Source organism: Pseudopipra pipra, chromosome 18 (assembly GCF_036250125.1).
Source record: "Pseudopipra pipra isolate bDixPip1 chromosome 18, bDixPip1.hap1, whole genome shotgun sequence".
Lineage (NCBI taxonomy): Eukaryota > Metazoa > Chordata > Aves > Passeriformes > Pipridae > Pseudopipra > Pseudopipra pipra.
In genome coordinates this window covers 124,865-151,998 of record NC_087566.1, presented here as the reverse complement: position 1 = coordinate 151,998, position 27,134 = coordinate 124,865, and the positions used below count along the sequence as shown (strand labels likewise).

Here is a 27,134-nt window from a genome sequence, read left to right as displayed (position 1 = left end):
AAGCCTGTACAGTGGCTTGTCTGCAGGTTCCAGTGTTGGTGTTAGAGAACAAAGAATGGAAATCCACCATGGATTTAGGGTATGTAAATGAATGTCATGAGGCTGATGATGGCTCACGGTGCCATCATCTGGGACACCCTGCAGTTGCTCACAGTGCTCCCTGCTGTCCCTATAGTCCCCTCAGGAGCTGCCCTGCCTCTGAGCTGGGCATGGGGGGATAATTCAGCTTCACCTTGCTTCTCTCTTTTTTTTTTCCCTCAGAAAAATCGGTTGGATATGGATGAGGTAATATGGTTATGCCAGCATGTTGAGAGCAGCCTGGCTTTCAGTGTGCTCTCTCTCTTGCCCCCAGGTAGCTTTCATCGATCTTACATAAGTTAGAGGTGATACTGCCAAAATCCTGTCTCTACAACTGTCACAATGACTTCACCCAACTGAGTGATTTCTGGAAGCGTTAGCACCTGCCTGCTTTTTTGTCACTGAGGAAATCCTTATGAATAGCAGAAAATGAGTTTAGCAAAATGTATTTCAGGGAACTGTGCTTGTGGTGTGAATTTTCTAGATTTGGGAGCAAGGGATTCCTGTTGGAGAGACTATTTCTGACCTCAGTACCAACATCCGTATGTGCTCACCCACAGAAATAAACCTAAACAAAACTTTTCATCTGTACAGTGTGGTTTCTCATGAGTCCTGACAGTTTATCTGCCATTTGGAGGTAATCTTGTCTCTCACTGGGATCTAAATGTGATTCCAATCAATTGGTCAGTCAAGCCTTATGTCCCTATGTAAAAAGCATTTCTAGTGGCTTTTGCTTTGGCTAAATGCTGGAAAGGTTTATTTTCCATAAAGAGTTATTTGGAGTAGGATTTTCCTCTTGATACATCTAAAACCTTGTGTCTTAAGATGATCTGAGTTCCTGCAGGCTTTGCTTGTCCTTGGTGTCGTCTTCCCTAATTACGTGCCTCTGCTCAGAGGCACTCATAAGCTTTGGCCTCACACACGCCTGTCTCTCACTCTGCAGCAGTCTGTGGATTGGGATCTGCATTGGGCATTTAAAGATATAGGAAAGGTGAAACAAGCCGCTGCAGCTCCAGCACAATTTACAGGGTTGTAAGTCAGATGTGGAGCACACAGAAATGTCCTGAAACTTAAAGCTGTGATCAGATTGTTTTTCTGCTTTGAGCTAGCCCTGTGTGAGATGGACCTGTCAGATGGTACCTGTGGACAGCTGTTTGCAGGAAAAAGGAAAGATTATTTAGCTGTAGTGGGAGGATTTTAAGAAGCTTTCCATATATATTCATTCTTCCTTTCCACTTCTGAAGAAGAAATTATTTCTCTAAGTCTTGCGATTTCCTCAGAGTATGGGTATATTTTGCCCCCACTGGCTAGTGCAGAAAAAGACAGGGCATTGTGGTTGCAACTTCTACTATAACATCTCTGACTTAAAGAGATTTTTACCTAGGTTCAACCAAAATGTCCAGTTCCTGATATGTAAACCTCTTCCATTTATTGAGTCTGTTGGGAGGAGTATACAGTAGCTACTTGTAGGGACTTTTTTCTCTCATGCAGTGATGAAATCTTGGTTTGACCTTACTGCTGAGTTTGCTGATTAATAAATTTTGATCATCACAGGATGTACAAATATACTTCAAACCGTTTCAAGACCCGTGCAGAGCAAGAGGTGAAGAAAGCAGAGCACATGGCAAGGATAGGTGAGTCCTCAGGGTATGCATATGCCCTCATTCAGCTGTTGCGAAGGGAAGGTCTGAACACTTGCTGGATATGACTTGGATTGCTTGCCTCTGGAATCATTGGAATTGCTCAGGAACTGAGTTATTACAGTGACTACAGACGACCCAGGCTTGCTTCCATGCAATGGAAGGAATGTACATTGTTCTCTGAGATCATTTCATCTGGGTAACAGCTGTACAGGATACCCCTTGGAGCCCCAGCTGTCTGCCCTCACTCCAGCCAAAGCCTGGTTGAACCCTGTCACCCCACAGTTCTGCTCTCACCTTTAGCATATCATGAGCTCTTGGTTGTGTTCTCCTTTTCCCCTTTTCTGTTGAGGCAGCTCAAAAAGTAGATTTTTGTTCCGTCACTTGACGTAAAGGGATTGGTCCACTTAGAAGTGGAGCTCTAGTGTCTGACTCTGAAAAATGCTGCCATTGGTGTTCCAGTGCTGAGAACAGGTCTCATTGGCATGGAAACGTTACTCATTTCCATCACCAAACCTCCCTGGTGCCTCTGGCTGTGCAGGGAACCAGCACTGTGCCCAGGTGGCCAAGAAGGCCAATGGCATCCTGGCCTGTTTTAGAAATAGTGTGGCCAGCAGGACTAGAGAAATGATTCTTCCCCATCTGTACTTGGCACTGGTGAGGCCACACCTTGAGTACTATGTCCAGTTCTGGGTCTCTCACTTCAAGAAGGACATTGAGGTGTTGGAGCAAGTCCATAGAAGGGCAGCGAAGGTGGTGAAGGGTCTGGAGCGCATGTCCTGTGAGGAGCGGCTGAAGGAGCTGGGGTTGTTTGGCCTGGGGAAGAGGAGGCTCAGAGGAGACCTTATTAGTCTACAACTCCCTGAGAGGAGGTTTTAGCCGGGTGGGGGTTGGTCTCTTCTCCCAGGCATCTAGTCACAGGACCAGAGGACATAGTTTCAAGCTGTGCCAGGGGAGGTTTTAGGTTGGACATTAGGAAGAATATCATCACAGAGGGGGTCATTTAGACATTGGAATGCCCAGGGAGCTAATGGAGTTACCATCCCTGGAGGTGTTTAAGGGAGAACTGGATGTGGCACTTAGTGCCGTGATCTAGTAGTGGTGTTAGGTCATAGGTTGGACTCGATGATCTTGGAGGTCTTTTCCAACCTAAACGATTCTGTAATTCTGTGAACCGGCCCGGTGCCTCCAGGGGTGCAGGGACCACTGAACTGTCCCAGTGCCCCCTGGGGGAGAGGGGGTGCTGAGCAAAGTGCTTAGGATGTGGTGGCGAAAACTCCCAGCTGACCTCAAACTGTTACTGCAAGATTGGGTCACATGGAGCCTCTGGGACTAAAACATACTCATAGCATTATCCTCAGCCTCAGCAGCACACATCTCATTGCTTTGCTTGTAGGAAAATGGATTCAATCTGTAACAACCAAGCTCTCTTGTTCTGTTGTTGGTAGAAAAGATTAATTTCTTTCTCCAGCTCTCCAGAGGGATTCTCACCCAGGAATGATTTGCAGTGTGCTCTTTCAAACCCCAGGAGTGCATTGTGAGAAATGGTGGGTCTCAGCTGAGCAAACAGCAGTTCCAGCCTGCCAGAGCTGCCTGCCAGGGATGAATTGGAATCCATCAGACTGCGAGAGTGCTGATTCTCTGGAAGTAGCTTATGAGCTTGTGGAATGAAAACTTAGGATAACCAGAAAATAGCTGGAGGAGGAGGATGTATGGCCAGCTGTGACTATTGGTGACATGGCTTTGGCATACTGTAGGAAGAGCCATGTCTAAGAAGTAAAGACATACATATGTTTAAGGTGAGGAAAAGCCATTTTTTCATTCCATGGGAACTGACTTCCTGCTTCATGTGATAGGCTGTAGAATCCAGATCCCTAAGTGAGTGGGTGGACCTAGGAAAAAAGTACCATTCCTGGGCAAGGTGGCTGTGAAAGACCATCAGCTGCTTTTTGTGTCCTTCAGAACCAAGACTGAGTACTGCACTGAGGCACCTTGGTGTTGCCATTGCCTGGCTTCTGGAAATCCCCTTCCAAAGTTTGGAAAGCAGACAAACAGGAGAGGTGAGGAATCACGCAGGTGTCCAGTACTGGAAATCGTTAACAGCTCTGTGCTGCACTGAGTATTATTTTGGAGTATTTTGGTGTGTCCAGTGCCTTGCTTGGCAGTACCATGGGTATGCTGCGCCTTTTGTCCTCTGGGAGGATGTGGATGCAGGTACCAGCTGCTGTGTGCTTGCTGTCCTGCGTAGGACACACATTTTACCCACTGGGGCCTCAGCCCTGTCAGCTGTCTCAGTTGTCACTGCGTTAGTGGAGCAGGTTTGACCTTCTGGGTTACTGCTGTGTTCTTTCCACTAGCCACAGATGTTTTTAGCCCACCAGCAACTTCCCTACAAGCTCTGATTGAAGTGGACCGAGTGCTTTAAACAGCCTCTAGATTCCTGTGGGTTTGATTTAGCCAGGCTGTCTCTTGATGATGGTTGCTCACACAGCACAGTCCTGCTGTGACCTGCTTGGTGGGCAGCTGTGAACTCAGAGAGCACTGCTGTGGGAATGAGGGGAACACAGCTCCAATGAGATGCTGCATAGGAAGGAAAAGGGATTGTTATTGTAGTGGTATAAGTGAGCTGACTGACTACAGACTTTTGTTACCTTCTGTCTGGCAACTGAGTGCTGCTTTTCAGAGAGATGCTGGTAATCTCTAGGAGCCAGTTGCTACCCTGTCATCTTTCTGCTTGCCCCGTCCTCTGTAAATCTTAGACAAGGTTGTTCCTCAATTGTTGTGTTTCTTGCTTTGAGAGTCTCACAGCTGCAGTTTGTCTCTGTGTGAGGAGAGCAGGGAGGGAGATGGCTTTTGGGTGTGCTGTAACTGTGCTGCTGCCCCCCTGTTGCGAGGGCGTGGGCCTTCTGCTCACCTTGGTGTGAGCCACACCGTCCCTCAGCATGCACCCATTGTATTTCCAAATCACAGAATCACAGAATGGTTTGGATCGGAAGGGACCTTAAAGCTCTTCTCATTCCATGCCCTTCCACGAGGCAGGGCAACTTGCACTAGACCTGGATGCTCCAAGCCCTGTCAAACCTGGCCTTGAACACTTCCAGAGATGGGGCAGCCACAGTTTATTTGGGCAACCTGTACCAGTGCCTCACCACCTTCACATGGAAAAATTTCTTCCCGACAGTCCCTCTAGCCCGATTCTCTGTCAGTCAGAAGCCATTCTCCCTTGTCCTGTCATTCCAGGCCCTTGTCCAAAGTCCCTCTTCAGCTCTCTCGGAACCTCTTTAGGCATTGGAAGGCACTCTAAGGTCTCCCTGGAGCCTTCTCTTCTCCAGGCTGAACACTCCAAGTTCTCCCAGCCTGTCTCCAGAGCAGAGCTGCTCCAGCTCTTGGAGCATCTCTGTGGCCTCCTCTGGACTTGCTCCAGCAGCTCCATGTCCTTCTGATGTTGAGGCCCCAGAGCTGGAGGCAGCTCTACAGGTGGGCAGTGTCTCAACGGAGCGAAGCTGCTGCCCATGCTGTGGGATGAGCCCAGCACATGGGGGGTTTCAGGGTGCCAGTGCACACAGGTGGGGTATGTCCAGCCTCTCACCCACCAGCACTCCCCCAAGTCCTTTTCAGGGCTGCTCTCAATCCATTCTCCTTGCTGAAAATGAGGTTTATTGAATGAATCTTAAGCGATATAAGGGTTGTGTGCACCTATCGCCAGCATTCCTCTTGCTCTAGGAGAGAAGTGAAAAGGGGAGTATCTTTTATGTATTAAGTTTCTTGCATGCAAGGCTCAGGTACAGGATAGGTTTTCAGAACGCTGGGTCCTATTTCGTGGATAGCACAGATTTCTCTTTTTCCAGGCAAAATTTAGCTATTATCAGAGACAAAAGCATTTCTGAGAGTAGTCTTTTCCCTTCATCTCTGCAAGAAAATGATCTCTTTGAGATTCCTTTTCAAGCCTCTTTTTGTGAGAATCTTTCTGTGAATCATTGCCAGGCAGATCGGGCAAGGCCACTAGTATCCTTATGCTTTCCAGTTCTTTGTTGACTTCCTCTAGGATCCTTCCTTTAAACGTGCTTTTGCAGAGTTTATCCCTGCAATTGTGACAGTGTTGACTGTGACCTCTGAGCATGTTTGAGATGCTGTGTTGGTGGGGGCCTCTCATGTAAGGTTTGATTTTTGTACCTTTTTGTGTTTCTTTGTACCCTTGTAACACATCTGTGCAGCAAAGGCTCTCTGGAATCGCTCTCCTGTACTGACTGGCTGACATCATCCTTGTCCCTGTGTGTTTCAGCAGAGGAGAAGGCTCGTGAGGCAGAGAGCAAAGCTCGTGTCCTTGAGCAGCGCCTTGGAGGGGATCTCACGCGGGAGTCCAGGGTGAGCCTTGTGCTTTAGCAGCGTGGTTTGTTTTGGGCGCTGAGGGACAGTTCAGAGCACTGGCAGTGGAGCAGTGCTGGCTGAGCAGCACCTGTGGCAGCACCTGTAGCAGCCCCCCCATGGCAGCATCCTGCTGGTTAAGCAGGTGGTGACTCCAGTCGATGGTGAGCTGCCAGCAGCGTTCAGGCAGCTCCATAATCTCCTTACCACTGTATGTGCTTCACATTCTGCACTTGATGTCCAGCCCAAGTGGGACGCACGCTGGCATTCCTTTGCCCACGCCCCCCATATATCCTGGGTGGGAAGGCGACCTCCAAGCCCCAGATGCTGTTTGCTGTCAGACTCTGTGGAAGAGGCCTGGGGAACAGGAGGTGTTGGAACAGGAGTAGAACTGGGGGCTTTTTGGCTGTTCCCCCCCTGCCTGTGCAGCTGTCTCTAAGGCATTTGGGCAGGGGCTTTTGGAGAGGGGCTCTTTGCTTTCTCCCAGTGGGACTGTGGCTTTGAGAGGGGCAAGGCTGACCCCAGTGCTGCAGGGGGGGAGGAGGGCTCGCAGGGATACCGTGAAGGTCAGCAAGTGACACCAGCTTAAAATCAATGGGCTTCCTATTCGCATCAGATGGAAACAACAGTATCCAAGTGCCCTGGCTGTTTCCCTGTGCTCAGTTGCCTCTAGTTTCAGTTTCCTGGGACCTTTAATTACATTTAGACATTTTTTTCCAAGCAACTGTGTAGCTGCTTAAACTACAGAGGATAAGTGCTGCCCTACATGTGGAGTCATGCTGGTTGTCACCTGCCACCCGTCATGAATTCTTTTACATTTAGAACGATTTCTCAGATTTTTTTTGAAAGGGGAAAAAAAATCATAATTAGAGTGAATTTTATGAATTTCCCAGCAGCAGCTTTACTGTGCAATGCCTTTTTGCAGGCGACACTGCGTCAGGTCCAGAACTCAGCCATCACCATGCGGCGGGAGGCTGATGTCAAGAAGAGGATTAAGGATGCAAAGCAGCGGTGAGTGCAGGGGCTTCCAGGCTCTAGAGTTCCCAGTGGTTAGTGCAGGGGCTTCCAAATTCTGGAGTTCCGTGGCTGTTCGCTCCCAGGTGCTCAGATGTCTCTTGTGCTTTGTGCGTGTGGTGGAGGAGGAGGAGTTCAGCTCAAAGCTTAAATATCCGTGGGCATCCAGTATGCCCAGGCTATTAAACCAAGCAGCTAGGTCACTATTCTGGTTACCTCTGCTGCTCCCCTCTTATCTGCTGAAAGACATGTGGGTGCGTGGGTTAAGTTGTTTGCTGTAGATGTTTACTTGGTTTTCACATCAGCTGTTTTCACTCTTACTTTTCCACCTGCAGGTAGGATTCAGGCTGGTGAACCAATGTTCACAAGTTACAATGAAAACAGCCTTAGGAATTGTAGGGATGTTTTCTGAAAACATGCTGAATTTTGTTGTAGTCAGTGCTGTGAAATTTGAAGATATGCTTCTAGTTTAGGTCTGATTGCAATTAACTTTGGCTTTTGATGTACTCACAGGAATATTTCACTCTTTATATACATTTTTTTTGCATTTCTCAAATTAAGTGGTAACCAGAAACCAATGCTCTTAAAACAAATGCTGAGTCTGAGGAAGTTGGGGATTTGCGTACAGCATGTCTCTCTTCCCACCTGGTTGTTTGCATGCTAGTTTACATGGCTGCCTAGGTCAGAACTATCCCAGACTTGTTGCCAAAGATAGATCTAATGCATCTTAAAATGCTAAAAGGAAAGAAATAAATACAGCTTTAATTTAAAAGTGCTAGGGCTGAGATCTGAAGGATGTAGAAACTCATGGGAGAAACTATTTTGTTCAGCTTCCACGTACTTTTCCATGTACAGTTTGTCCTTTAATTCTTGAGTTTGGTGACGTTAGTGCGCAAAGGAAAATTTTGTGAATGGTCTTCTGCCCCTTGTGCCCATGGGCAAAATACTTTTTCCTATTAATAAGCTGACCCTCAAAAAAAGCTCTGGGCAGGCACATGGTTTTCCCTGTGTCCCTGCATTCATCACGGGTGATCGGAGACAGTTCAGAAGGTCAGGCTTTTCCACAACCTTGTACTTCATCCAGAAAACAGAAGAAATTCCTGAAAAATATGTATAATAGGAAACCTTCTGTATGAACCTTTTGGAAAACTCCTGAGTTACAGAGGACGTCCTTGGACAGTTTTCTGCTGTTTCTCTGGTGCTGAGTGCATCAATGAAAGAAGTGCTTTCTGTTTTCCAAAGCCTGCATAAGATCAGGTTATAAGTCCACATGATAGGACAGGTACTAAATTCTTAGTAATGAAATCCCTGGCTTTTGAACCACCACTTAATTTTCCATGGTTTGGATAATAATTTGACTTCCCGTCCTCTCTGATAAAAATGAGGAGATGCCCTTCCTATTTTGTGGGGGAGTGCATGGTATTACTTGAAATGTAAGGCTCTGCATCCTTTTCCAGAAGTTATAAAAAGAAAATGAATCCCTGAGATGGGTGTTTTGCCACACCTCCTCATGCTCTTGAATCACAGTTGTCCACCTTGATGAGCTGGGACCAAAGGGTCACATTCCAGCCCAGCAGTTGGCAGTGTTGAAAACCCCTATTGGCAAAAGTTTAGATTTAAAAGTACTGAAAATTGCTATTACAGATGTTTTCCTAGAAAAGTATTATAGTCACCTGTCTTAAAGGAAGGTGTAACACAGGGTGCTGTTACATCTGTGTGGGGGAGGATGGCCTTAAACAAAAAATGAATATGAATTCAGTCTATTTTGGGGATTTATTCTGAGGTGTTTCACCATTAAGACAGACTTACATCTCATATATGCAGGTGATCACAGAGCAGGGCTCGAGCATGCACAGCTCAGGTCCTCCTAATATCTGATATTAGTAGACAGCAGAACATTTTAAAGAATTCCGCTATCTTCAACTAACCAACTGAAGCAGAAGTCAAATTTCTAAGTGGGATAAAGCATATAAGTGCTAAGGACTTTATGAGGGTGGAAGGGGGGATATAAGTGAGGTCAAAATTGAGAGAGGTGGGCAGGACTGTGGTATAGGCTCTGCCTTGTAGTAATTACAGGTTTGGACCTTGCATTTGAGGATACCTTCAGCCTGAAGCTGAGGATCCTCCTTATGAAAAATCCTCAGTGTGGATTTCAGGGAAACTGTGGAACCTGATTAATTTAATCTGGTAAAGAGCAGTAGTTCTGTTTGTGAGACACAGGGATTTTGTTTGATTTATAGCACAAAGAGATCAATCTCAAGGCTTTCTGCCTCGCTGGAGACAGAACTTCCGGTAACCAAAGTTCAGATTCGGAAATCCCTATGAGCTCACAAACATATTTGAGGCCAACTTTTGTTGGAGTCATCCGCTGCATAGATAAAGGAGAAATCATGCAAATTGATATCCTGGCATGAAAGAAAAAAAAGGTCTGTTTGGGCTGTGCGTTGTATCCTCCAGCTTTCCAGTTTAAGGAACAGCCTTTCAAAACTTGGAATTAGGCGAACTTTCCAGAATTTGAAAATCAAGACTACAGTTTTGTATCAAAATCTGAATTTTCATGGTTTATCTAGACAGGGATCTGCATCTGGAAAATACAAACCAAGGACCAGTCTGTACCAAACAACACTCTCATGAAACTAGTTCACTGTTGTTTTTTGAACAAGCACATCTGAAGTAAAATCCAGAATCTGTTCTGAAGGAGAAAACACAAGCAAATGAATAAATTATCTGTCCATGCTAAAATAGTGTCTGTATTGCAAAGTTTTTGTATTGTGTTCATGTTCAGTTGTAATGCCCATTCAACAACTGCTTTGTATTTTTCAGAAATAGGAGATTACAGGATTAATTTAATGCTCAAGGATGCCAGATTTCCATACCCTCTCTCTAACACCAGTATGTAATATACTTTATTTTCAGCATCTCTGAGGCTCTGTTTCGTTCCCTTCCAGGGCACTGAAGGAACCCAAAGAGCTGAATTTTATCTTTGGGGTGAACATTGAGCAGCGTGAGCTGGACGGCATGTTCATTTATAACTGTAGTCGGCTGATCAAGATGTATGAGAAGGTGGGCCCGCAGCTGGAGGGCGGCATGTGAGTCTTGCAGATTTTTCTGCAGTCTTTTTACTTAAGCCTGGCACATTTCTACACATCTAACTTAGGTTGTGCAATAACCTAAGTTATGTGTTAATCATTCTTCACGAGCATGAGGCCTGCTCATTTTGTCAGCCTTCAGTTTGCATTCTGACAAATAAATTATGTTTAATACTGCTTAATATTTCCCTGGTTTCTTGGTATTGAGTTCTCTACATGGATTTTGGTCATCCCTGCAGCAGTATGAGGTGCTTGGGCTCAGTGCTGGCGTGTGGCACTGATGAGTGCTGATACCAGTAGTGCCTCATTCTAGGGACAGGGAAAATAGGTCTTGACAGCAAATACAAATATTTGAGCCCACCTTACTTTTTGTATGATAGCTCAGGTTGCAAACGTGGCAGTTTAATGTTTGTGACTGTGTGTTCCTCTTCTAGGGCATGTGGAGGAGTGGTAGGTGTGGTCGATGTGCCCTATTTGGTTCTGGAGCCAACCCATAATAAACAAGATTTCGCTGATGCCAAAGAGTATCGACACTTGCTGAAGGCCATGGGAGAGCATTTGGCTCAGTATTGGAAGGATGTTGCTATAGGTAATGAAGCTTCATGATTACCAGGGGGTGGAAGGAGAAACTTGGGTGTCTGGAGGGCAGCCCAGAGTGCAGGTGGTGATTTTGTGATAATGGCTCCGTACTGAGCAGGATGTGGTTTGTTTTCCAGCCCAGAGAGGTATCATCAAGTTCTGGGATGAATTTGGTTATTTATCAGCAAACTGGAACCAGCCTCCGTCTAGTGAACTACGCTACAAGCGCCGGAGAGCCATGGAGATCCCCACCACGATTCAGTGCGGTGCGTCTGATCTGGCTGCTCCTCCCTGGGGAAGGAGGGGCACTCCTGGCTGCAGCTGGGGAGCAGCTAAATGCGTAGGACATTTGAGATGGGCTTCATTATCGTTATCCCCTCTTAGGGCTTGTCTTCTCTGTGAGTTGCCTCTGTCTGCACACGATGGTACACTGTAACATCCTGGCATAAGGCTCCTTTCCTGCACAGTTCACTAACTGTGATGTTCTTCAGATCCCCTGACAGAGAGGGGCAGGTGTGGCCAGTAGCAGTGTTGAGAGTGGGCTCAGAAATGTCGTATGAACTGGAACTGGCCAAAGCCACCCATCCCAGCAGCAGAGTAAAATCCGAAACTTCCCCACAGGAATGGGAAATGGCCAAGTAATTTGCACCCTAATGCACTAACCTGCTGATCAGTACTGGGTGTGAGCACAAAGGGAACATTTTACAGTTTCCTTGGAATTTAATGCAAGTTCTCTTCTTTGCACCTCTAAACAGCTCTGGGTAAGCCCTTGCCAGGGTTAGGGAGAGCTCAACACTATCACTTTGTCTCCTGGTAGAGGGACACCAAACTCCCTTATTTTCTCCCCAGGACTTGGGGATGAGGATGTAAGAAAAGAATGGGAGGCCATTCTTGTGGAATTATTTTGTTAGGTTCTTCTACTTCGATGGTTTTCTCAGGCCTTTCAAAGTTCCTACCAAAGAGGAGGGGCTTTACTCTCATTCTTCTTGTCCTCCTGTGTTGACATCCTTGCAGAACCTGATTTAAGGACATTTGGATTTTCCTGGCAAAACTTGATTTTGTGAAGCTGTTTGTTTCCTGGTAGGCCAGCAATACTCTCAAAGTGTTCCTGGTTCATCAAAACTGTAATAATTATTATAATTTTTTTTTTCTTTTAGTGGATAAGTCTCTGACTTTTGTTGTGTTGGTATCGGTAGGAGACAGCCTGATTGCTGGGCTGTGCCATGATGTCAGGATTGGCTGTTCTGACTGATTTGTACATGCCATTGTTGCAGCAGGAGCGTGAGGTCCTCTGGTATCAGTTGATGCCAGGCTTCATTGCATTCTTGTTAGGGATGTCTTTGAGGGTTTCATCCAAGCATTTTGTGAGCATGAAGCAGAAATTGACTCTGTATCCTGCGACTGTCTCACTTTTTTTGGCCACTAATCTTATTGTTGCATACACTTCGGTGTGGTACTTGGGCTTTGAATGGGCTGGGGGGAAAAAATGAGGTTGTATGTCAGACTGTTTATTTCTAATTTGCAAAGTGTCTGTGTGACAGATGTATGTCTGAAGTGGCGGACTCTCCCGTTCCAGCTAAGCTCTGTGGAGAAGAACTACCCTGATAGCTGGGTGTGCTCCATGAACCCTGATCCTGAACAAGACAGGTAAGGATCAGTTAATATTAAGACTTTTCTGCAGTGTGTCTTGCCTGTACATTTGGAGCTTTTTTCTGGTCATCTGGCCTTTGACAATAGTTGGAGGGATTGGCAGTAATTCGGTACCTTTAAACTGTGCTCACAGCCTGTGAAAAGGCAGTGATGACGTGTAGAGCTGAATGTTGGTGGACATTTGTGTGATGTGCAAATTGCAGAGGGCACCCTCGGCAAGTGACAGATGACATCAAACTGGGAGGAGCAGCTCACAAACCAGGAGGTCACGAATTCATCCAGAGGGACCTGCACAGGCTGGAGAAATGGGCCAACAGGAACCTCCTGAGGTTCAACCAGGAGAATGCGAAGTCCTGTCCCTGAGGAGGAACAACCCCGGCAGCAGTGTGCACTGTCCATCCTGGAGCCGAGCAGGCTCAGGGAGCTCTCATCAATGTATACCAACACCTGAAGGCAGGCTGCAAAGAGGACAGAGCCTGGCTCTTCCGCTAGTGCCCAGTGGCAGGACCAGTGGCCATGGGCTCAAAACTGAACACAGAAGACTCCCTCTGCATGTCAGAAACACTTTTTTCCCCTGTGAGGGTGACCAAGCCCTGGCCCAGGTTGCCCAGGAAAGGTGTGCACTCTCCATCCTTGGAGATATTCTGGGACGTGGTCCTGGGCCCCTGGCTCTGGGTGGCCCTGCCTGAGCAGGGGCTGGGATCAGAGGGACCCCAGAGCTGCCTCCAGTCTCAGCCAGTGATTTGGTGAAATTTGGATCCTTTGTGGCTTTTCTGCACTGGCACTGGAAATACTACTGTAGCCTTAGATCATGTTAATTTTGCCATAGGCAGCATAGATGGCAGTTGGAGAATTGTCATGGTGAAGGCGGGGAGTGACACATCTTCAGGGGGGCTTTGCAGTTGTCTTTATTGCTCCTACAGCTCCCACCCATCAGACACCAAACTGCAGCAACTGCACTGGGTTGAGGTGAGCCCAGGGGGGACATTTTGCATGCTTGAGGGAGCAGCACTTCCCAGCGATGAGTTTTACAATTATAAAACATAGATAGAATATTGTAATTTATTTGAGTGAGGAAAATGATTGCTCCAGGCTGCTTCTCTGTGGAGAGCAACACTGCTGGAAGCCCATTCTTGTCTGTTAAGGAGGGAAGCTGCTCTTCTGAAATTCAGATGCCTTGGCTCAGGGCTTAATGACAAAGGGGATGAATCCAGGTGGTAGCTTTTAATTGGAATAACAATTTTAACATCTGTGGCTGAAAAGGCTACAGAGTATTGATGTTTCTATTTAACAGTACTGATTTTCTGGCTTCTTCCTTTTGGCGCCTGCCATTGGAAGAATACATATTCTGACTTCCCTGTTGCTCCATGTGTGTGTGTCCCGCTGTGGAGCTCTGAGGTTGTTTCTGGCCAAACTGCTGGGGCAGGGCTGAGCCTGGAGCCTGAGGAGGGGCTGCCACATATCCAGCCTTTCAGGTGGAAGCAGTAGCAAAGCTGGGAAGGTGTTGCTGGTACACACACATGCAAACATAGACAGACCACGTATGTACACAGACATGTACATCCAGCCCCGCAGATCAGCACAGGTGGGCGCTCTCAGCACTCACACAGACTGCAGCAGCAGCCTCATCCTTTTCCCTCTTGGTTGGTCAGGATGAAGGACCACTAGTGGAAATACTCATGTCCATATCTGGCCCCTGTCTCTCTGATAATTTGCACTGGCATAGATGGGCCCTGCAGCCTGCAGTCCCAGGGAGCGAGGGGTACAGACCTCCTGTGGTTACACGTAATATACACACTACAAACCTCCCAGTGTCTCACCTTGAGCATCCTTCCATCCTGATCAGATGGAGATCCTTGCTCTTCCCGCATGCTTCTTGCCTAGAGACACCCACAGCTCTGCCTACGGCCCCATACCCATCTCTATCAGGCAGGACTCCCTGGTCCCTCCGGTAGTCGGCTCCTGCAGGTCACCCTTAGACACCCCGTCCCCCTGCTCCCAGGTCACCTCCTGGCTGGCTCCTCTGGCCCAGCGTTTGCTGTTACTCATGTTCGTGCACATGCCAGTAGTCACTGCAGCTGGTGGCACTCGCACCACTCTACACAGGTGCATACGTGGAATGGAGCCCCTCACCCAGGAAAAGAGGAGACATAAGATTACAGAGGTGTCCTGACCAGCTGATGGTTTATTTACAACTGGTTGATTTTAGTCTATTATTTCTTTGTTTTCCCATGTTTGTTCTTCCCCAAATCATCTCAGTCCCTTTCTTTCCCTGCTTTTGGTTCCTCCCATTGGTCCAGAAGATGTTTCAGAGGACTGCTCCCACTGATTGGACACTGGGGCTGAGGCTGCCCTGGGACAGCCCGGGCAGTAGCCCAAATGGAGTATCTGTTCTGCTGAACAGATTTGCATTCCCCAGTTCCCAGAAAACCCAATTTGCATCCCCTAGACTGCCTTGGGCCTCTGGGCTTGTGGAAATGGACCCTAGATGGGCTGGTGGCTCCTGGAATGGCCTGGGAGTAGCCATGGAAGAGTGTTATTCAGATCCCCCCACCTGCCTTTGTGCTCTTCCATCTGTGTGCAGACAGGGTTTTTATCATGTCACCTACCAGGAACTTGATTTACTCATGAAAAAATTTAAATTTTGTGTTTACAATACCATGAAAATTCAGTGAGTGGGGGGGTTTGGCTGCATTTCATGTGAGATGGATGTTGGGATGTTTTTTGGAGTGAGCCTGAGTGTCTGCAGTGCATGTTGTACCATCCCATATCCTCCATGCAGGGAGCTGGGAAAGGGCAGATGAGGCACTTGACGCAGGTGATCCAAACTTCTGGTCATTTCAGCTTGAGAAGGGATCTCAGGAGTCTTACTCTTGGAGAATAAATAACTCCAGAACATTTTTGGATTGAGTAGGCTCTCGTGTACTTTCCAGCAACAAGTGCAGTTGTGTCCTTTACACAAGGCAGAAGATTTTCAGCAGAAGTTGCTCCAGCACTCATCTGGCTTTTAGCTGGGACCAGTTCCAAGTGCTGCACTGCCTGATTTTTCCTGCCATGTCCTTTTGCAGAGAGTTTGAACACCTTCACCTCTGCGTCCTGACTATTTCTGGTATTTGTAGTGTCTGAAGGATAACAGGATTTGAGAAGCACAGCCACCATGGGTGGGGTCCTCAAGCTTGTGGGCCATGAGGGTCTGTGCAGAGTGTCATTCAGCGAAATCAAAAATGAAGCAGTGTCAGAGCTGGTGTTGAGACTCTCGTGGCATCAGAGACCACATGGTGGTTTTTGCTGCCTTGGCACAGTGTCTGCTGTTGGCACTGAGCTGTTCCCCAGCCTTCTGATTTGTCCACCTACACCTCAGTGGCTGCTGGTGGTATGTTATCCCAGATCATGGGGGCTGAATGCCCTTCCTCTGTCTCTGTCATGTGAAGCAATCACCCCTGCCAGTGCCACAGTCTGTGTTGGGGTCAGCACTAGGTGCCACCATTGTTCACTTTGTCACAGGAAAGGCAGCGTACCTGTTTCACACTGCAGTGCCAGGCTTGCTTGCCTCTCCTCTCCTACCTGACATCCACTTGGGTCCTAAATGGTATTTTGAACTGGTGGCTGAAGTACCAGCTGAAGATGACTCTGTCTCAAAGCTCCTTGAGCAGCACCAGAGTCTGGGTCCTGAGTTCCTGGCCATTCTGACTACCAAGATAATTCCTTTGTTCTGACTTGCTGCCTCCAGTGATATAATCCGTGGGTTTGAATGCTGTGAGTTGTCTGAATTTTTCCTGTCCAAGAACTAATGGCGCTTTCATTCTTTTGTGTGCTGTAAGAAACAACTTGGCAATGCTTCCGGCCTCAGGCAATGCCACAGGCTGGGAGATGCATTTCTCCACTGGGAAACCTGTGTACAGTGCCACTTGTTCAGCTTTATCTTTGGAAACTGCAGCTCTGGTGTCAGACAGTCATTTTTCAGTGATGACACATGAAGCTGCTCCATGGAAAATGCCCCAGCAGTGCTTCAGAGGCTGATGGAGAAACTGCTGCTTGTGTTCCAAAGCTGATCCCAGTGTGTATCTGGCAGACTGGGAGATATCGCATCAGGTGGCAGGTTCAGGATCAGAGATCTTGATGAAATCATCTCTCCTCAGCATCTTGGAGCTCTGAGTGATCTACAGTGAGAGCACGGTCCTCCTTTTACCTGTAAGGTTCACACCTGCAGGTTGGCAGCTAGGCTCAGACTCTGTGGGATCTGCTGGATCTCTTGTGTTGTACAGGGGCCGTCTCGGTGCTGCTGCTTTCCTGGCTCGCACGATCCCTGCGTGACCTTGCCCCACCTGGGCTGATCCTGGTGTGTCTGTCCGTGACTCCATTTGATGACAGGAGATGACCTGGGCACTGCTCAGTCCCCTCCTTCTCCTCTGGCAGTGCTCCTGAGGGACAGCTGCTCAGCCAGCACTTTAAAGGTGATGCCAGTCCACTTGAGAGAGTATTTCCTACCTGTGTTTTCCTCCTCTCACAAGGACTCTTCCAGGATTCTGCACCTGAGAGGACCTGGGAGAGTAGGATACTCACCGCTGTTTTGTAGGCCATGGGCTGAACAGGATGGGAAAAGCAAATAGCTACAGGATATTGCAAAGGAAACGGTGTGGCCTAGGGTGGCAAGCCAGAGGGCATCTGCTGCTGGAAGACTTGTGGGAATGATGTCTTAGTCATGGGTTACTAGTACTGTGCTTTCCTTTCTGAAGGGAAAGGAAGTCTGTAAAAAGAGGAACTGATATGAATACATAATAAGCTGATAGGAAGAAAAATTGCTGAAAAAGTCTGGAGCACAGATGCAGTACAGAAACCTGTCACAGCTGTTCCTGGGCTCTGAATTGGTGATTCCCAGCATAAATGCATTTTTTTAACAACTATGCCTTTGCTCCTTAAATCATATCTGTTTCCCAAGAAGAAAACCACTGCTCTTGCGATTGTGGCTACTGCAGAAAGGAAAGTGGTTTTCCTGCTGCATTTGGGATGGGATGTTGGGGCAATCCTGTGTGAGAATGGCACAGGTTCTGCCGTCCTTGCTGATCTCGTCTGGCCTTCCCTCCATGCTAGATGTGAGGCTGCAGAGCAGAAACAGAAGGTACCACTGGGAACTCTGAAAAAAGACTCAAAATCACATGAGGAAAAGCAGAAACAACTGACAGAGAAAATCCGCCAGCAGCAGGAAAAACTGGAAGCTCTGCAGGTGAGTCTGGAGGTCTCCAGCTAAGCAGAGCAGGTTTGAGGGACCTCCTAGTGCAAAGAGATGCTCCTGAGTCTGACGCCACCTGTGTTCTTTCATGGGGCAGGGTTTGTTTTAATAACAGAAAACAAGCATCTAAGCTTGCATTTCATTTTCTGATGGGAAAACGGGAGTGACATCTGTCTCTTGAAGGACACAGAACACACTTTCTTATAATCGTTGGTTTTAACCTGGAAGACTGTTGGGCTGGGTTCAGGCACTGCCTGGCAGCTTGTAAAGATGACCTTTCTGATTTATTTTTTTAAAATAGAAAACCACTCCAATTCGATCTCAAGCTGACTTGAAGAAACTGCCTCTGGAAGTGACTGCACGACCTTCAGGAGAGGTAAATGGCATACTGCTTTTACTCTTCCGTGCTTCCTTAGCTGCTCTGAACAACAGTTCCTCACTCTGCCACCCTTCCTCTCTCTCTACCCACATTTGTTCCAGCACACCCGACCTCAGCGCCCACGATCTCCTCCTTTGCCTGATGTAATCAAGAACGCTCCCAGCAGACCACCAGGATCTTCACCTCCTCCCAAGTCCAGCAGTCAGCTGAAAAAGAGCTCTTCAGATTGTCCAAATACCAGCTCTTCCAAGCTGGCCAGCACGCTCTTCACAGAGGAGGCCAGCACTTCCAGGACACACCAGAACACTGTGACATCTGGGAAGTCTAACAGCACTTTAAAAACTCTTGCCAAACCAGGTACAGCCACGAAGTCCCTCTCTGCTGGCCTGCAGAGCCCTAAAAGCCCACGTGAGACACCCAGTCCAAAAGCTGCCAAGGTGCCAGCAGTAAAGAAATCTGCCTCTGGCAAATGCTCACAGGTGAGAATCAACAGGATAAAACCCCTCAGCTCCTCACCCACTGTCCTGCTCAGCCTGTCTGCTCTGTCCCATGAGATGTGCACTGTGGGCCCTGCGCAAGACAAGAGAACTTTTACTTTACTCTGGGGTTAGGGTGCCATTTACACCCCTCAAGAAGACTTGTTTCATCTCTCTCCTGTTAGGCCAGATTGTTTCTTTAGGAAAAAAAGAATGTGAAGTGGTGGGGTGAGCATTTGCACGATCACGTAGCACCTCTAAAACCTTTCAGAAAAGCTGATCAACTTCCAAATTAAATTCTGGATGTTGGGCGTTTTTTCTTTTTTTTTTAACTTGGCTGAAAGGAGGTTTTTGGTTTATGGCAGGGTGGAATTAACAGCTAGAGCTTGTTTGCTTCCTAAAGGCCTCCAGCACTCGAAAGAGGACCTTGAACATCCCAGAGGATGGGTCTGAGGAGGAGGGGGAGCACAAAAAGGAGAGGACAAAACGAGGAAAATTTGTGGCTGTGAAAGAAGAGAAGGATTCCAATGAGGTGGTAGTGGAGGTGAGAGTGTGCTGCTTTCCCCAGTAGAAGGTATTTGTCAGGTGTTTATAATCTTGGTGGGAGGCAGCTAATGTGAGCTCTCTCTCTGCTCCCAGCTCACAGACAGTGCTGGAGAGGAAGAGCTGGTGGAACTGAAGAAAGCTCAGAAAGGTGAGAAATGAGCCATTGGACTGCTGCTGGTATCTGACACAGAAAAGAACTTGCAGAACTAGACTCGTCAGTCAAATGTGTGATTTCAGTAATGAGCTTTTTGAATAAGAAATAGTGTAAATTTGAGTCCCAGACCCTGAGATGACTCTAACTTGCATGAAACATTTTGGCTGGGAACCCTTTGATTAGACCAGAGGCAATTGTGGCATGGGAGGCTCTGTGGTCAAGGGCTGCATCATGCTGACAGGTGTGGGACTGGGCTGTGGGGTATAACTGATGACATGCTCACCCTTCCTGAGTGGATCATGGAGCCGTGCCAGCTGGCAAGTGCTCAGGACTGTATCCAGACCTACTGCGCTGCTGTGAGAGAAGAAGGGCTGGGACACCCCAAAAAAGGTGATAGCCAGTGTGGTACTGCACTTCTGCCAGAGAAGGGCATCTCTTCAGCATGCTTCCAAGGAGCTGTCTGGAAACTAGGGACATGGGGCAAATTGTCCTAGAGGCCTTCATGAGCCTGGAAAGCCCATGTCAAACAACCTGGAGTACAGGAGAAACCTTCTGTCTGGAAAGCCAGGTCGTTTTCATGCATCTTAATGTTTCTCAGCAAGAGCTGAGCTGTGTGCCTTTTGTGTTTTGATGGTGTCTGTACTATTTGAGGGCATTGTCATAGGTTCAGGTGTGCTCCCCACTGAGGTGCCTGAATCTCAAGAGCTCCTACAGAATGTGCTTTCCAGCAGCCGAAGGTTTGCAAACACCTTTGCTTCCTCCTCACAGATAAGGGGCTGCATGTGGAGGTGCGTGTGAACAAGGAGTGGTTCACAGGCCGTGTCACAGCTGTGGAAAGGGGCAAACATGCGATCCGGTGGAAGGTGAAGTTTGATTATGTCCCTACAGACACCACACCACGGGATCGCTGGTAACTATCTCGAGCTACTGGATTTTGGAGGCTTGTTTTGCTTTTGGGAAGAAGGGCCTGCTTTACTGCCGTAGATGCTGAAGACAAATATGTTGCTGTCATGTCAGGGAGCATGTGAGCTCAGGACAGTGCAGTGGCTTCATAACGAATGGGTGTGACAGACTCCATCAATTATGCCATGGAGGCAGCTGCTGTTTGTCTAGAGGTCTGAGTGACACTTGGGTACAGGTTCTGATTAGGCTATTAATGGTGTTTCAGATGTGTCCAATGTAGAAGATTCCTGACATTCCCTTAATACTTTTTCTCAGGGTAGAGAAAGGCAGTGAGGATGTGAGGCTGATGAAGCCTCCCTCTCCTGAGTACCAGGCTCCAGACACACAGCAGGAAGAGCAGGTGGTTGTGGCTGAACCTTCTACCTCAGACTGCATCAGAATCGAGCCCGACACCACTGGTCCCAGCAGCAGCCAAGAAACAGTTGACCTTCTAGTCCAGATCCTTCGGTGGGTTCACTGCAGACCCTTGGGAGCTCTGCAGTCTGATTGCTTCAGCCTGGTTAACTCCCAGTTCTGGCTTTGTTTTTCTTTCCTGCACAGGAATTGTTTGCGGTACTTCTTGCCTCCAAATTTTCCAGTCTCCAAGAATGAGCTGAGTTCCATGAGCTCAGAAGGGTTGTTGTCATTTCCCTTGGTAAGTCCACTACTTCTAGGAATGTAAGTTTGGGGTTTTCCCATACATATTCCATTCTTATGGCAAATGTGCATACTGTTGATGCAAGAGCACACTTGAAAAGGTGACTTGGATCCTCGGCAGACTGACATAGCCAAGGAAAAGAATGAGAGCTCTGAGAGATGCCCTGAGTCTTGTGACAGTTGTCTGAGGGTATTTCTAGTTACCGTACATCTATGTGGGAATGCTGTTGGCTACTGCTATCCCAAATTCTTATCTATCACTGTTAAACTTTTAAAAAAAGAGAGGCCAGGTTAGAGGTTTGTAGAAGCAGGATGCAGACATATCTGTAGTTTTTGCTTCCAGCCTTATAACTTAGGGGGAGGCAATCTTAAAAATGGAAGAGAACATGGCCTCCATTTATCTGGGTACAGAACAGGTGGGGCTGAGCTTCCACCAGTGTCTGTGAGCTGGTACTGGGAGATCCAGTGCTGGCTGGAATGCAGAGCAAGGGAACTGGCCTCTCTGACTTCTCCCTTCTCTGACATACCAGCAAGGGAGACCTTTCCAAGAGGCACCTGTACATGACAAAAACCACCTGCAGATGACCAAAGCCAGTTCTGTTTTGGTACTCCCATGCCCGCAGTGTGTGTATTGGCAGTTTGTCTCTTGTCTCCTCCTCTCTGTTAACTCAGGCATCTGCTGGGTTACCACTCCCACTGCTTCCACAGTATACCTAGGTCATGTCTGGGGTATTTGGCGAGTGCAGGTGTTCCTACCTCACAGTGACAGGCTGTGTTGTCTGGGTGATCTGTACCAAGGACACTCACAGTGTACAGGGGCTGTCAAGTCTTGCTGCAGCATACCTGTGAGTTCAGGCTTTTTAAAAGATGTTGCACCCTTAATCTAAATTCAGGCAGCTTTGGGGGCAGTCCTGATACTGGAAGAATGTGAAAACCCCTTAGAGTTTCGTGCTGGTTGCAGTAGGCAAATCAGATACAAATGTGGGCGTGGGCAGGGCGTGCAGAGACATGCTGTGGGGAGGATTTGGTCACAGGGGCTGGGAGTTTGGTTCTTCTACAAGCCTGTGAGTGCTGCTGTTTTTGCAATGCTCGGTGCTTTCTCTTAACATGTCATCTGTTGTGTTTTTGTCTGCTGCAGAAAGAATATTTCAAGCAATATGAGGCGGGTCTGCAGAACCTGTGCAATTCATATCAGACACGTGCCGATGCCCGAGCCAAAGCCTGTGAGGAAAACCTCCGGAACTCGGAGAGGAAGCTGAGGGAAACAGAGGAGAAACTACAGAAACTGAGGACTAACATCATGGCCCTTCTGCAGAAAGTGCAGGAGGTGGGTGAGGAAGAGAGGCAAACCCTGAGCTGCCCCAGAGTAGCCACCTGGCCCAGCCCCTTCTGGGCATTCCAGGTGTTTCAATCCAGCATCTTACTGGGCTCCAGCTCTTCCTCAGCTGGGAGCAACGTGGACTCAGCCCATCAATAGCAGACAAGAGCACAGCTGCTGTCCCTGCCCACTCTTGGGATCCAGGCCCTTGGGGTCCCACTGAGTATTAATTCTCACAGGATGATTTGTCATGGCATGTACATACTGCACAAGTTCTGTTCTCTGCATTCTGCTGCAGAATTTCCCCAGGCACAGGCAGTGCTCGGCAGGGAATTTTTGCCCCATTCTTGGGCGGATTCTGAACCCCTTACAGAAATGCAAACTTTTAAGCAAATAATAAAAAAAAAAATCTTATGGTGAAACCGATTTATTAATTATGCTATTAAATATTTAATTAAAATAGCAAAAATATATTTAAGTAAAATCCTTAAATAATTAAACTTTAAGTTAAAAAACTACTTAAATAAAATTAGGATCAACCAATGGAGAAGCTACTGAAAACAGCTGGAAGCAGTTGTTCCCTGTTAGGAAAATGTGTTAAAGCTAAAAAATCCCAGCCAAACCTAACCTGACCCAGATCCGCACAGTAAATCCATCACTTGAGTGCACTGTTTGAGCCTCAGGTGCTGATGGGTTTCCTGATGTTGTCTGTCAGGTGCTGACAGGGAAAGCTGGGGGTGCTCTCACCACAGCTGTCAGCAGCTGATAGGTGCTGGAGGTTGCAGCATAGAGGCTGAGCAGACCACACGTTGAAGAGGATGCTGAGCTGCTCTGGGTTCTTCATTCTTGCACTCTTCTTCAAGATTCACTTCTCACTGATATTTCTTGTTTCAGGACATTGATATTAATACAGATGATGAACTGGATGCATATATCGAGGACTTGATCATGAAAGGAGACTGAGCAGCCCTAGTAAGAGTCCTGGAGAAGTGCAGAGGAGCTGGCTGCTGCAGTGGGAGATGTGGCTTCTTGCAGGGTTGGCCTGGGGCAGCTGATGACAGAAGAGGGTTTTTAAACAGTGCTCCTGTTGGTGTGCAACTTGTTCCTGTGACTGTACATGAAAAGCATTTGTGCTGTTGACAGGAAAATTTTCAACATTGTAGTTCTCTGTATCTCTTTCTTTTGTTTATAAATATTTATTTTGAAAAGAAATAGGAACTGTGCCTGATACGATGGGTGGGTTGCTGCGTGTTTTTAGTGATGTAAAAGTGTGAGTACCCTTCTTGCATTTAAACCTGGGAGCTCAGAGCATCCTGCCTAGCAGGCTGTCTGCAGTAAGAACCTGGCAGCAAACTAAAAAATAAACCTTGAGTTCTGGCAGAGAAGGTCAGGACTTAGACGTGGAAGATACTCAACTTGGGCTACAGAAAGCCAAGCCATGAATTTGAGCTACTGAAAGGAAATGTCCCTGTATGAGCATGAGTGGAGGGGATGGAACCTCAGTAGATCGGGGGGATTGGCGCTGGCACATTCCTGAACAGGAGGTCACCATAAGCAAGTGGAACTGCCACCATGCTGACAGCCAAGAGGCTGAGGATCCTGGGCCTCCTGGGCCATCATGGTGGGCTGTGAGCATCAAAGGGAGAACACTGGAGTTCAGGTTCTCTGCTTGCAGTCACCTATTTCTTTGAGACATAATTGCAACATCACATCAGAAGAACTCGACCACCTGACAATAAAGTGACCCCTGTTCTGTTGTCACCTCCTCAGGTGTGTGTTGCTTTGATCAACTTACACTTCTGGGTAATTATTAAAGTGCTGGAATTTGGAGCCTTCAGAGCCCTACACCATTGAATGGCATCTGGCCCAGTGCCAGCAGCAAGGAAAACACCTGTCCTTTGCCCTCTGGCTGCAGCCAGCTCCTGGCAGGCCACTTGTGGCCAAGGGGACTCGGTCTGAGTTTGCCAGCTGGTCAGCAGCTTCTCAGGCCTGCTAGGACAAGGTGGCTATGGACTCTCAGAAACGAGTCCCCCTGCCAGCCAGGCGGTTGGAGGTACATGGCGTGAGCAAGAGCTGCCCACCATCAGGGGGGTCAGGTGTAATGGACCTTTGGGGTTCACTTGGCATCTGGATGTATAACAGATGTTTTGCAAAAAACTCTTTCAAATTAAATGTCTGTTGCACAGAAAATCATTAGCACTAATTGTTTTTAGTCCTGAAGATGTCCCAAGTTCTAGACACCACAGGAGAGAGGGAAGGCTTTTGCGCATTATCTGAATTCCAGGTGCTTATCACAGCACAGTGAAACTGACTGCTTCCATCTGGAATCTGGGCCCAACATCCTACAGTATATGAAGGTAAGGAGCATCCCCCTGTCCCTGTACACCTTTCATCACAGAGAGGCAGTGTTCCTTAGCCGGAGAAGCGGGCACTGCTGGTCTCCATTTCCTCATGCATACTGGAGGTTTGTTAGTTGTAGTGGCAGACTGGTGCTTCTGATGAAAATAATCTCTCTGGAGAAGCTGCATTTTTATTAAGGTGAAAGAAGAAATCTTTGTCCTTCCCAGGAACCAGCAGACATTCTAGAGAACCAAGTTTTGTTAAATTGCAGTTCAGAGCTGCTGCTTATATGCAGGCTTTAATCTCTGACACCCATGGGGCACCAGTATGGGACTAACAGCTCTTACACAGTTCTTGAGCTTCCGGCACAGTTTGATTCCCTACTACTCTTGGTAGGAAAGTGCTACTCTGGGTTTTTCCCTCTGTTCTGTATAACTTCTCATTTCCAGCGTTAACTCTTGTTTTTTATTGCATTTCATTTATTTTGGACCTTGTTCCAAGGTTTTTTGCTAGGAAAAGCAAGCCAAGAATTTTTAAGTGCCAATAAAACAGGTTTTTCATTCTCAAACTCTTCCTGGCAATCCTTCTCCGCAATCCTCCTCCTCCTCTTTATCGCAGTTTTGTTTTTGTAACCTTGTGTGTAACATCAGTTTAGTAACACCTTTAAAACCCATAGGATCAGAATGCCTTCAGCAGGGAATCAAACTGCCATCTCCAAGCTGGATGCATTCCAAAGCTGTTACCAGGTTGTTCGGGGCCTTTTCTTGTAGAGCTCTTAGGAGTGGAGGTTGTCCCACAGCTCTGCACCACACACTTCTGCAGGTGTTCTTCCATGGCATAACACAGGGGTGTCCCTGTCACATTTCAAAGGCTGTTCCAGCTGCCACTGAGAACCTATCACCTCTCTGCCACCCTGCCATGACACTTCTGTGCTGTGGTTAAGCCTGTCAATACCTCAGCTCTTCTTTCAGTCTTCCTCTTCACTTTCAGCTGTTTCTTACAGCAGAAATACAAAGGGGGACATTGTTATAGTTAATAAAGAGACCTTTTTTTAACATGAACTTGAGGGACTTGTGACTATTTTTTCAAGCCAACTTTGCCTCAGTGTCTTGCCTGCTGTAGCATACAGCCTTGGGGGGCTCCTGACAGCAGAACCATAGTTGTCCATGCTGCTTCCCTTGCTGAAGTGCCGCCCTGGAATTCAAGGGCTCTATCAGCGATCCTCCACTTGACATGGATTCACCCAGTTTCTCTTGCAGAATGACACAAGGACCCTGAGCTCATGGCAGTTGATCCCTCTCCCAGTGTGTGGGATGTGGTCCTGCCTGCACATCTTTATAGGACTGTGTACTGCTGCTGTTCCTTAAGTGGAGGCTTGAAATTCCATGTCACCAGTATCAGATCTGGGATTTGATTTTATGGCAACGGGATCAACTTTTTTTTTTTTTTTTGCAAGTAATTCCTGCAGTCCATAGCAGAGACCAGCTGGGCTTTGGGTGCTGCTGCCTTTCAGCCATCTAACAGGGTTGTGGGGAACACTCAAGCCTCCTCTCCTGCCACTGCCTTGCCCAAAAGGCGTAGCAACCTTCCCTGCCGGAAAGTCTTTCTGGTCTTCAAGACCCAGGGAGTCTTGATCTACTTGTACCTTCAAATCCTGAAATCCCTCTTAGCAGCATCTGCATGTGTTCATGATCTCAGAGTTCTGGACATTCATGACATAAAATGACTGTGCCCCCTGTGTGGGGTTTCCCCACGTGTTGGATCTTTATATAATAAAGAAATGGAGCCTGCTCCCAGCTGAGGTAGTGGCCAACGAGAAATTTATTCAAACCTGGTGCTCTTTTTATCCCTTAAAACCATGTGACCTTATAACCAATGAGAATATAGATTCTGGCGCATGTCCCCTGAGCTCCCTCGCCCCGGGTGCTTCCCCTGCACCCCTGGACACGCCTCCTACATCTCCCCCTTCTCCATTATTTAAGGTGGTGTCGAAAACAGTGCAAAAAAAACCAGTGCAAACAACAGAACAACACATTATAAACTACCATAGCTTCGCAATGACCCAGCACATTGCTCGCTTTGGCTTCTTAACAACTTATACATCTATTGTAAATCTTCTAAAACCTTCTTATATTTCTAAGGGGTAGTGCAACTTGGAAAAATAACTTTATTAACCTAGGGGCCTTAGCCCAACTGTGTGTTACCTATAGATTTATAACCTTTATTAATCTGAGGGTTTAAATAACTGGGAAATTCAACTTTATTTCAAAAACAGGGTAAACACAGCAATCTAAATTCTCCTAAAGTGACCATGTGGCTGAGGTAGTGTTATTCCTGTTAGGTGTTTGGTGTTTAAGGTGCTCGTCCAGTCAAACAGCTCTTTTATTCATTCACACACACATTCACTGACGGCCGTCATTCCATTCATCATACACACACTCATGGGTTTTGTATAAGCTCTTCGTCCGTATTCACTTTTGGCCCTTGGACTGCAGAATGCCGCGCGGCACGGCTCTCTTCCACGCAAACGACTGCCCTTCCAGACAGGAATGATAGGCCTGACCCTCCGTCTCTCTCCTGCCGTTGGTGCAGCACTTTTAGCACTACGTGCACAGCAAGACCTTTCTGGGCGGGCGCCTTTGATCTGGGAGGAGTCTTTGTCCATATTGAATTTTGG

At 47.4% G+C, this 27,134-nt stretch overlaps 1 protein-coding gene across 4 annotated transcripts in view; it reads left to right on the top strand.

The window, feature by feature from the left end:
* MORC2 (MORC family CW-type zinc finger 2) overlaps positions 1-23,882 on the top strand; it is a 48,342-nt gene extending 24,460 nt beyond the window's left edge. For 3 of the 4 annotated variants that reach the window (XM_064674493.1, XM_064674491.1, XM_064674492.1), the window contains 17 exons: positions 1,633-1,712; positions 6,001-6,083; positions 7,009-7,094; positions 10,046-10,186; positions 10,621-10,775; positions 10,903-11,031; positions 12,307-12,412; positions 17,507-17,639; positions 17,947-18,021; positions 18,126-18,503; positions 18,904-19,044; positions 19,140-19,194; positions 19,969-20,110; positions 20,419-20,610; positions 20,704-20,797; positions 21,938-22,126; positions 23,012-23,882. In XM_064674493.1, the coding sequence (XP_064530563.1) occupies positions 1,633-1,712; positions 6,001-6,083; positions 7,009-7,094; positions 10,046-10,186; positions 10,621-10,775; positions 10,903-11,031; positions 12,307-12,412; positions 17,507-17,639; positions 17,947-18,021; positions 18,126-18,503; positions 18,904-19,044; positions 19,140-19,194; positions 19,969-20,110; positions 20,419-20,610; positions 20,704-20,797; positions 21,938-22,126; positions 23,012-23,080 (2,248 nt within the window). In that variant the 3' untranslated portion in view covers positions 23,081-23,882. The remainder of the gene's footprint in view (positions 1-1,632; positions 1,713-6,000; positions 6,084-7,008; positions 7,095-10,045; positions 10,187-10,620; positions 10,776-10,902; positions 11,032-12,306; positions 12,413-17,506; positions 17,640-17,946; positions 18,022-18,125; positions 18,504-18,903; positions 19,045-19,139; positions 19,195-19,968; positions 20,111-20,418; positions 20,611-20,703; positions 20,798-21,937; positions 22,127-23,011) is intronic. The other variant, XM_064674490.1, reaches the window with a different exon arrangement.
* Positions 23,883-27,134: the final 3,252 nt, after the last annotated feature.